The 10,333-nt window shown below is 42.0% G+C and overlaps 2 protein-coding genes across 2 annotated transcripts; one reads left to right on the top strand and one right to left on the bottom strand.

Moving 5' to 3' along the window:
* Positions 1-1,426: 1,426 nt before the first annotated feature.
* On the bottom strand, positions 1,427-6,444 carry LOC124708282. The gene is made up of 12 exons (XM_047239962.1): positions 6,310-6,444; positions 6,101-6,181; positions 5,110-5,191; positions 4,531-4,598; positions 4,187-4,288; positions 3,556-3,645; positions 3,256-3,330; positions 3,140-3,172; positions 2,582-2,656; positions 2,261-2,308; positions 1,893-1,966; positions 1,427-1,793 (listed from the first exon to the last, which is right to left on the bottom strand). Exons 1-12 carry the CDS (start codon positions 6,427-6,429, stop codon positions 1,766-1,768), a joined length of 876 nt encoding a protein of 291 aa, XP_047095918.1. The 5' UTR covers positions 6,430-6,444; the 3' UTR covers positions 1,427-1,765.
* A 1,916-nt stretch (positions 6,445-8,360) lies between these two features.
* LOC124649541 (protein PHLOEM PROTEIN 2-LIKE A10-like) lies at positions 8,361-9,633 on the top strand. The gene has a single exon (XM_047189152.1). The coding sequence runs from the start codon at positions 8,361-8,363 to the stop codon at positions 9,408-9,410; it is 1,050 nt and encodes a 349-aa protein (XP_047045108.1). The 3' UTR covers positions 9,411-9,633.
* Positions 9,634-10,333: the final 700 nt, after the last annotated feature.

Genomic DNA, 10,333 nt, shown 5'->3' with positions numbered 1-10,333 from the left:
GGGTCAGAAATAGGTTTGCTGGCATTGACCATTTTGTTAGCAAGTTATTTCAAACTAGCGTTGGGAAGGAAGGCTTTTGAGCAGCAGCATCGTCTGGTACCGTGATTTGCTGTTTGCTAGTTACTTAAGCTGCACCTACTGCTTGACATGCATCACATCCTGTTGCGACCATGACAACATGCATGCAGGCGAATCAAGACTGGATGAACGAGCATTCTTACTGACGACAGGCTGGTGATCTTCACATAGTGACGACATGATGTACTAAGACAGACACATGCTGGAGATCTCTTCATCATTTCCACGCGCATAAATGCATAATGACGACACGGTCCTGAGGCTATTTCTTCTTCGTTCCTCATATATGTATGCTTAGTTAGAAAGTCCTCACGGTCGCTTCAACCTCTGATTATTCAAATGGTAGTGAGAAAGGTCAAAGGTGGCACTAGCAAGTAAATTACAGTACATAATTCCAGTATCAGAGGTCAAGACATTACAGAATATGACGGTCCTTAATAGAAATCAGTAGTGAAGCGTCGGTCCTTCAGTTATTTGTTTAGGTATAGGTTGTTTCCTCTTTTATCTGTAAATTATGTTCAACGAGAATCAATAAAAAGAATACAGCAGACAGTTGCTATCTTCCTATAATAACAATAAGGCAGCAAATCGGGCATGACGGACAAATTAAGAGTTCTATTTTTATGTGAGTATGACATGTAGGGACACAAGATCAGTGAAACAGAAACTGAACGAAATGAGGATTGTCATTGGGTAATATGATTCTGTAGCCCTCCTACCTGATATTGTTTGGTTTAGGTTGCTGACCACATCAGAGAACAAATGGGAGAGCAACGATTGGGTATGTAAAAGGACATTTCGCATGACCCTGTTGCACCTAGTCACTTCTTCACTAGCAAACTATAGCGATCCTTCTGATCACGTGATGACAGTACTTCGATGCAGACTGTTGATTAATTCGATCGTTGTGTTTTTTCAGGGCAAAAGATTGATGCAACAGTACTAACAGTTGTTCTTGCCCTGAGAGATAAAGAAAATTTTCTCGATATATGTTATAATAACTATGGAGAACACATCGACCTCAAAAGTACACTTGTTTAACAAGCCTTCCACAGTTTTGTTATAATGTCCAACTTTTTTACTCCTTTGCAGATTTATTTAGATACACTTGTATCTTGTATCTAGACATGTTTAGTGTAGATTTACTGTATCTAGACATATTTTAGTGTATAGATACATGTTTATCTTAAATCTTCAACATCCTATGTATCTAGACAAATCTTCGACATCCTTTTCAAGCAAGATCCGTATCTACACAGTAAAAACGTGTCTTGATACAACCATATATAGAATAAGTAGACCAAAATAGCTTGCCAATCGCAAGAGTGACACCAGAGCAATCCACCAATAAGGAAAGCACAAACAGCATAGGAAATTGTTGTGAAAGTGATTACAATCCCAGCGATGAAGTGGTTACAAGCCCAGGAAATCAAAGTGCCGTCCATTTATTTAAGGCCGAGTGTTGCCTAAAAATCCGGAGGCACAAGTGATGCCAGAATAGCCTCTGGTCTAAATTCCCTTGCTACTAGTATCGCATAAGTTCTCAAATTTAACGAACAGCACTTCCTGCAAGAAAATAACAAAAAGGCTGGAACTCTTTACATTTTTAAACCAGTACGGAACTCCCTTTACAATGTTTTCACTGAGCAACGAATCTAGATGTCTGTCTCGCCAAACCCGAGGAAAATCAGCTGACAGACTTCAACGAGTTGGACCTTCAAAAAAACACAGGGTTGACTTAGTTTATTTGGTCATTATATCAGTACAAATCCAGAAGTAAAAGTGGACAAATCTGCAAGGTTCAGTCCTCAAACCTGCTTATCTTGTCAGTGGAATCAGCATTGCTGAAATCACTGAAATCCCCTGTTTCTATGGCTAGTTGCAAACCCTGAGAAGTAATGGAATTAAGTAGTCAATGTAACAGTTCAAATGAAACTATTAACAGCTCATGTCGTCATTATGCAAAATTTATCCGCGCTATTTCTGGTCACTGTTTCTTTTTATAAAATGCAAGGTGTCTGTACTAAACTTTCTCTAGGGTAAAGAGATTGACAACATGTTAATTTCCAATTTTCATGACCACCCCATTATTTTAAGCATAAGCGGTTGTTTATATCAAGAGATATAGGCATGCATGCAGAACACAACAGCCTACCATCGTGGCCAAAATATCAAGACCAACCTGTATGCCAATTGACGAAAAACGCTTCGCAGATGGCTTAATGCCTTCCTGCACAAACCAAAGGAGAATATTAATCACATGGAAAAATAGCTGTCGAAGCTTAGATTAAATATCTCAGGACATAAACTTTAAACAAAGAAAAAGCAAACGAACTGTACAAATTTGCTAATTTACCAAGAAAATATCTGCAAATGGAACTCATGAATCATGACCCGCATACAGGTGCAAGGCAGCATACATGCATAGAGGTCCAAAAATGAAGATCTAATACGGATAGTTCATGTCTCAAGCAAGAGTCTACAACACGATATAGAATCATACCAGGCGTTCTGGGAGCTTCCCACCATTTTGCTCTATGAATTGGCAGAGGTACATCACACCGGCGCATGAAAAATTCTGTTGGCAAAATACCATTAGTTACCATATGAAAAAAAAATATGACTTCATCATATTAAACAAATATAGGTAACCTCAACTTTGAAAGTGATGAAAAAGAATTTCACAGTTTGGAAGTATCATTTTATTTGATAAGAAATTAGGATACCGTAGTAAAATTTAGAAGAGGGGAGGAGGATTCAGGGCAGGCATGTCATTCCAGTAATTGCGCGAACACAGCAATCCACAAAATGCATGCAAGATTTTAAGAGATTTTCTCAGGACTTCCCTCGCAAACTTCAATCCGGCTGATTTATACATATGAACTAAGATTGGCATATCAGCAATTGTGTGCAGTGATTCCAGGTTATGTGCAACTAATGAGAGCATTTATCACAGAATTGCTCGTATGTACAAAACACATTATTCCTCGCAGTTTTTGATCGATTAAACAATACAAATTAAAGGACTGAAATAACAAAACCATTTCTAAGTGAAACCAACCTGCTTAGCTTCCATTGAATCCATCTTCTCATCCTGCAGAAGCAATACGAATTAATATAAACCTGAAAACAACAATCATATCATGCCAACCAACAGGTAAGCAGAAATACACTCACCAGACCCCAGACTAAATCCTTGATGTTCCTAATCTCTGAACCAATAGTCTCAAGCTTTAATCGTGCACCAATAACCTGAATAGAAAAGTATATATCTGAAACCATATACATTGCATGCACTTAACACAATTAATAAAGAATAAATTTTAAATTACATTTATCTATCGCACCTAGAACTATCATATGTTTTTTTACCAGGTTATCATATGTGATACTTCAAAAAATTTACTACCGAACTGATATGCACTTCTAAGAAATGTAGGTATGCAGATTCATATGAAGGTGTTACGGAGACAGTACATCATCTTTTATTTGCCCAGAAAGCGCCTTTTGCTGATCCAATTTGTCATCCAACTTCTCAATACGTTGTGTCAAATGCTTTTTAGCAGCCTGCATAATCAAAAGATACTCATTTTAGTATTAGAAAACATACAATATGAAACTACAGTCTACAAAATATCTCAAATATGACATCAAACCAAGTGGCAAAAGACAGCGAACACTTTGGAAGAAAATTTGCAGTTCATCTTCAACAGCTTCAAGTAAATATCAGTTTACGCATCGAGCAAAATTAAGATTGCTGCTGCAAATAGTAAGAAAATAGGGCACGTCCAATCAATAGCTGTTTTTTTCTGTACCCAAGATAGTTGGTTAACTAAAAGAGAATGTCATGTTAATAACCCTTTTTATAGGCAACAAGATAACATTATCAACACAACAATGACCTACCAAGTTGGACTGTCAACTAGATTTCTGGAGTAGTGCTAGTTCTATAAGCAGAAGAAACTACAAAACTCAGCATCCTAGCTATGTAGTACCATATTAGAGTCATTTAATACCTAGGACCTACCTAAATTTAACTCTTTATTCTGGAAAGGAATGGAAATGATATATTTTCTGATGAGGAACTAGGAGCAGAATTAATACTTACAGCAAGAGAGGTCTGGACTTGCTCCAGATGTTTAGTCATACTTGAAACAACGTTTGCCATGTTTTGCTTGGTGACATACATCAAGTCCGCAAAAGAGATTCCCTGTAGAAGGATTGACACTTTAAAATATTTTTTCTTCAAGAAAAATATTGTACTTACAGAAGCCGGATGATATTATAATAGTTTGAGGAGAAAAGATGCAACTTAAGAAACCACAACTAAATAAGACTGCATCCATGAATAAAAGAAAGGAGAATAGTAGAAATGATAGATCCTATAATTTTGGCAGCTAAACATATAGTGAGCAATACAGGAAAATAAAAGCCATGATGGAAAGAACATACTTTCCACCACATATAACCATAACCGAGTGCCCCAACAGTTGCCGCAGGTACTATTAGTCCCGATAATCCTGCAAAAACATTAGGAACATAGTCACCATGAATGTATCACGACAGTAAAAGTTTGTTTGCCACACAACTCACACAATAGCTAGGAATTGTTTCTGTAATAATCTACAAAAAAAAAAAAAAATAGGCATGTATCACGACAGTAAAAGTTTGTTTGACCACGCAAGTCACACAATAGCTAGGCATTTTTTCTGTAATAATCTACAAAAGAATAAAATAGGCTGAATTCATTGCCTAAGAGAAGATCATCTTCCGTAGCACGGAGAAAATGAAAACTATAGCAAGGTTCAGTGCAACAATACTGTCCAGAAGTAGGAAGAAGTGAATTAGGATAGATGAAACAAGCAGAATTTATAATCCACAAAATAACTAATGACAAGACTAGGGTGTTTGTGCATGCAACGCGTCACTAATATTGGTAGGATATTATTACCCCCAGTCAAAGACATACTATTTGACACTTTAGCATATTAACAATTTTTAGAAGAAAATGCTGCAGCAAGCAAGACAAACCTGATTGTCCAGAACCTCCGTTGAGAACAGTTATGGAGCGTGGAGAACCTAGCTGACGTACCTGCATGGCTAGGAGGCGCACCTAAAAGTAACAGGGAGTAAGTTTAGCATGACAAAATTGAATATCACGCTTTGTAATTCTTCATTCTACTGTGCAGATGTCAACCGCAACGCATCACATATGATTTGAAGCTATCAACATAACGACAGTAACAACTAAAAATCCTAGACGTTAATTTTAGATTAACTTCATAAATGACTTAAATGATGCCTTGTTGACCAGTTAAAAAGTTAGTCTAAGTAAAATTTACTTAAGGACGATAGGATACATTAATTCCAATAGTTCAAAGTATAACTCAAATGCATCTCAAGTTTAATGCACAATGTGGTAAAAGTTAATCCTTCCTTCTACAAAGCATTGCATAACAGAAAATCTTTTGAACCAACAAGGAAGTCTTCTGACAGTAACAACTCTCAACAAACTATCACGACAAGGCATCTAAGGATTTTAAGGACAAAAAATATGTGAAAGGACGTTAATGACACAATACTGAAGAGGTACTCACAACAGAATAAGAGGAACAATCTAGCATAAAAAATCTGTACTCGGGAGTTAGAATAAACCAGATTTATCTCTAGAGGTGATCTGGATTTTAGGGAAGCTATCTCATGACGTTCCCACCAAGAGACACTTCTGTAGATTAGTGTCACATATTATTACCATGAGACCACAGAGCCTACTAAATCCGCTGGATACACACCAGTTGACATCAACATATCATCACTGAACTAAATACACTAATTGCCACAGATCATGGCACGTTTCTATTTTGAAATGGGGCCAGCGTGTTGGACTAGTGGTAACAAGTCATCCACACACATTTTCATGCCGGATCAAAACAAAATGGGCATCATCACATCTACGGCAAATCAGAACAGATTCTAGCTAATATAGGTATAGCTATAAGACAAACGAGATCACGCGGCGTACCTCGTTGAGCGCGTCACTGATGCCGTGGTCCGCACCACCACCGCCACCTTCCTTCCCCTTGTCCGCCTTCTCCAGAAACTCCTGCGAGGCCCCGCGCGACACGGATCATCAAAACCAAATTAAACCGAAGCGAACCACCTCTCCCAAGGATCGGGATCGGGGTTATCGGGCGGGAAGAGCAGGTCAGAGGTCGTGGACGCGAGACGCACCTGCATCTCGGTGAGGATCTCGGAGAGGCGGCCGTTGCGGAGGACGACGGACCCGGCCATGCCGGCGCCGATGAGCATCACGACGCGGGTGACGCCGATGCCCGCCTGCGCCATCGCCATGGCTGCACGCCGCGCCTCGGAGGTGGCGCCGGTGGAGGTTGGAGGCGGAGGTGGAAACCCTAGCTTAGGTTACGGCGTGGGGCGAGGCGGGGCGATGAGCGGGTCTGTCTGGTTGGAAGGAAGGGAGAGGGGAAAATGATCGTGAAAAATGGTGGGGCCCATATGTCTGCGACTACGGGACGTGGCAAAAAAAGTCCGCACGGAACGTCCGAAGAGAAAGTCAATGAGAACCATTCGATGGATTTGGTATATTGTCTAGGCAGATCTTTTTCAGCAAGAAAGCGATGTTTTTATTGATAGCAAATGGTTCTCGTTGATTTGATTATTGCATTTTTTTTTGTGAAACACAGTGCAATCAAAGACACTCACACATACGCGTACACACTCATCCTACCTCTATGAGCATCTCCGAGAGACTGCGTCGAAAATTGATATCCGGCGGGTTTTGAGATTGACGAAGTCATCACAGGCGTCTCGCTGTCGACAGGAACGTCGCCACCCACTGAAAAATATTCCGCCTTTATGAGACAACAAAGTATCAAATCTAGGATTTAAACTCTGGTGGGCTGGGGTGCCACTGTGCTTCTAACCATCAAACCACAGGTTGGTTCTCATTTGATTATTGCACGTTTCTATCTTGATTTTGTCGGTCTCAAGGTGTGTGCGCGTTCATACGTACTTATGGGTGCATAGGAAATCTTAGTAGGTAGGATGTGCGTGTATGTGTGCTTATAGACAGTATGTAATGTGTTTTTTAGAAAAAAAAAGAGCCCCAAATAAAAATAACAAAACTAGATAAAAATATTGCTTATACATATAGAATTAATCTATAAAAATACTGACTATACGTATAGAACAATTTTTAGCATTTGCCATATCTTCTCACCATTTCTTGGGCAGTGTTTCAGAATAACGCGATGGTTCATGTGGCATTTCAAAGATACGGATGCAGCAAAAAAATATTATATACAATGACGCTTCTTTTTCAACATATCGTCGTCTGAAGTTGGTAACACCATTTTTAACTTGCATAAGAGCAACTCCAACAGTTGTGTGATATGGATGCAGCAAAAAATATAATATACAATGACGCTTCTTTTTCAACATATCGTCGCCTGAAGTTGGTAACACCATTTTTAACTTGCATACTCCCTCCGTCATCAAATAAGTGGACATCTAGCCTCTAAACTTTGTCCACAAAAGAGTGTACTCCTATCTTCCCAATGCAATTTAATTGCTTCTCTCTCATCGCACGGAAATCAAACCCAATAATATTGAGCACATATTTCTCTTGTTTTCTACATGCACTTAGCTTATTGGAGGTGAAAGAATTAAAGAGGAGAGATGCATGTACACTCTACCTCATAATTTATCTTGAAAACCCCGCAGGTACACTTATTTGTGGACGGAGGGAGTAGGCGCAACTCCAACAACCACATGATACGGAAGCAGCAAAAAATATGATATACAATGGCGCTTCTTCTTCAACCTGTTGTTGGCCGGAGGTAGTAACACTATTTTTAACTTGCATAAGAGCCTCGATTTCGTTTGAAAATATAACATGTTTTAGGAACTAGCTTAACTGAACAGAGGAAAAAAGTACTGTATTTTTTAATTTTTTTACTTGAAAAAAATACTGTATTTAAAAGAGAGAAAATTGTTTATTACTACTAGCACTATTGCAATTATTAGTACTCCCTCATTTCCATAAAACATAGTACATTTAAATTTTGACAATCTGACACATTTTTTATGCCACGGAGAGAGTACTTGACCAAGCTACTGACAACCACGACTTGGTTGACCTCTGCTCAGTCTCTCTGCCCTCTTCTCCCAATCGATGGCGCGGCGCGAGAGCGACGCATAGAGCAGAGCACGCCTTCCCCTTCCCGTTCCCCTCGCGCTGCTGCCTGCTCCCCTCACTCTACTCCATGGATGCGCTCCGCATCCGCCGCCTTCTTCTTCCCACCGCGGCCGCCGCCACCGCCGGCTACGGCCTCTACCTCCTCTACCACCACCACCGCCGCCGCGTCGCCGCGGTGCTCTCCCTCGCCGACGCGCTCTCCCAGGTCGGCTCCGACCTGGCCGACTTCCTCCGCTCCGACTCCGACGACGTCCCGCAAAGCCTCCTCCAGCTATCCAAGCTCGCCGCCTCCGACCGCGTCTCCTCCGCCGCCTCCACCCTCTCCGAGTCCGTCGCCTCCGGGCTCCTCCGCGCGCTCTCCTCCCGCCGGGATCCTTCTTCCCCGCCGCTACAAGACCGGATCTTGGACCGCCTCCTCTCCCCCGCCGGCACCGGGTTCGCCTCCGCTGTCCTCGGGAGCTTCGCCAGGAATCTCGTGCTCTCCTGCCGCGATCCCGGGGAGGCTAAGCCCAAGCCCCAGGCCCGTGGCGAGCCCGAGTGGCTAACCGCGCTGTGCAGCGACAGGGGGAAGGAGGCCGCCGCGGAGCTCGTCCGGGTGTTCGTCAGCACCGCCGTCGCCACCTACCTCAACCGATCCGTGGCCGTCCGCACCTGCACCTCTGACCAGGCGCTCGTCGCCAACCCAAAGCAGGAGGCCATGCTCAAGGACTTGCTCGTGTCCGTGTGCAACGGCGCCGTCGAGACCTTCGTCAGGACATGGAGGCAGGCCTCCAATTCTCAAACCGAGGTCACCGTGGTGCGTGAGGTGCGCGATCCAGGCCATGGCTGCGTGATGGAGAGAGTGTCGAGCACGCTGGCCGTGCCCAACAACCGGAGGCTCGTGCTGGATGTGACCGGCAGGGTCACGGCGGAGACGGTCCGGTCGCTCCTCGAGTTCTCCACCCAGCGCGTGTCTGCCGGGGCGCGGAAGAGCATTGTCGTCGCCCGGAACGAGGTCGCCGAGAGGGGCCTCGTCGCCGTCAAGTACCTCAGCGCCAAGTCTATGGCCATCTACACCTTGTGCCTCGCCATGTGCATGCACATTTCGGTCGGAATGAGGTTCATGTTGCCGGCCTAGGCCAGCTTGGTGACAGAGTTAAGTATGCAGAAGATTGCAAATTGATCCTTTCCTACACTAGCCTTTTTGTGTGCTGTTGACAAGCATTGGGAAGTAGAAATCAGGGGGTTTGTTGTAGCTGTTGGTTTGTTGTTTGTGATTGTCTGATTTGGGGTTTATATGCGGCAATTTTAGTGCAGGGTTTGATCCGGATTGTGATCGTTTCTCCTTGTAGTTTTCACCATCTTCTCTGAAGGAAGTAGTTGTCTTGTCTTGTTAGGAGTATTAGCTTATTGATGCTGACTAGTGATGTTCTTCAGCCTTCTGTGTGTATGTATTAAAACTATAAGCTATATAGGGCAACAAAGTCCAGTAAATTTGTCCACTTATGCCTGTCATTCTCACTTTGCTATGATTTGTAGAAAAACAAAGATGAATTGATCAAAGGTGTGTGCTTCAAAATTTTGCATTACTCTGTCCTAAACTACCTCATGCGTTAGGTGTAGTCCAAGTCAGACTTTGTAAAGTTTGACTAAGTTTACTATGAAAACATGACATCTGATATTGTATGCATTGGATATTATAGATGTTGATGTTCTTTATATATACTTGATCAAACTTTATGAAGTTTTTTTTTTGCTGGGATTCATATCTAGCCTACCTCAACTTGTTTAGGAAAAAGGCTTTGATATTGTTGTTGTAAACTTTATGAGGTTTGACCTTGACTAAACCTAAAATGTATGTAAATTTTGGGAGCAAGCAACACTTTTTATATGATTTCTGAACGATTAACATTATTGAACCATTCATATGTGTGACAAAAAGTAAAACACACCACTGAATTGCTCCTCAGATGGATACTGAGCGCAGTGGTGTCGGATGCGCATGTCTGCTTTATTTTTGTGATGCACATGTATTTTTCGAAAGGTCCAGCAATTGCTGGC

The sequence above is a fragment of the Lolium rigidum genome, chromosome 4 (genome assembly GCF_022539505.1).
Source record: "Lolium rigidum isolate FL_2022 chromosome 4, APGP_CSIRO_Lrig_0.1, whole genome shotgun sequence".
NCBI classification, from domain to species: Eukaryota; Viridiplantae; Streptophyta; class Magnoliopsida; order Poales; family Poaceae; genus Lolium; species Lolium rigidum.
The sequence above is the reverse complement of the archived record's forward strand: the minus strand, read 5'-3'. Positions and strand labels throughout refer to the sequence as shown.

Excerpts from the sequence above, each read along its gene's own strand:
- LOC124708282 (XM_047239962.1), bottom strand. The coding sequence starts at position 6,429 with ATGGCGATGGCGCAGGCGGGCATCGGCGTCACCCGCGTCGTGATGCTC. Across the intron at positions 5,192-6,100 it reads TCAGTGACGCGCTCAACGAG|GTGCGCCTCCTAGCCATGCA; the intron begins GTACGCCGCGTG and ends TGTTACTTTTAG. Across the intron at positions 2,309-2,581 it reads GGAAGCTCCCAGAACGCCTG|GAAGGCATTAAGCCATCTGC; the intron begins GTATGATTCTAT and ends TGGTTTGTGCAG.
- LOC124649541 (XM_047189152.1), top strand. The coding sequence starts at position 8,361 with ATGGATGCGCTCCGCATCCGCCGCCTTCTTCTTCCCACCGCGGCCGCC.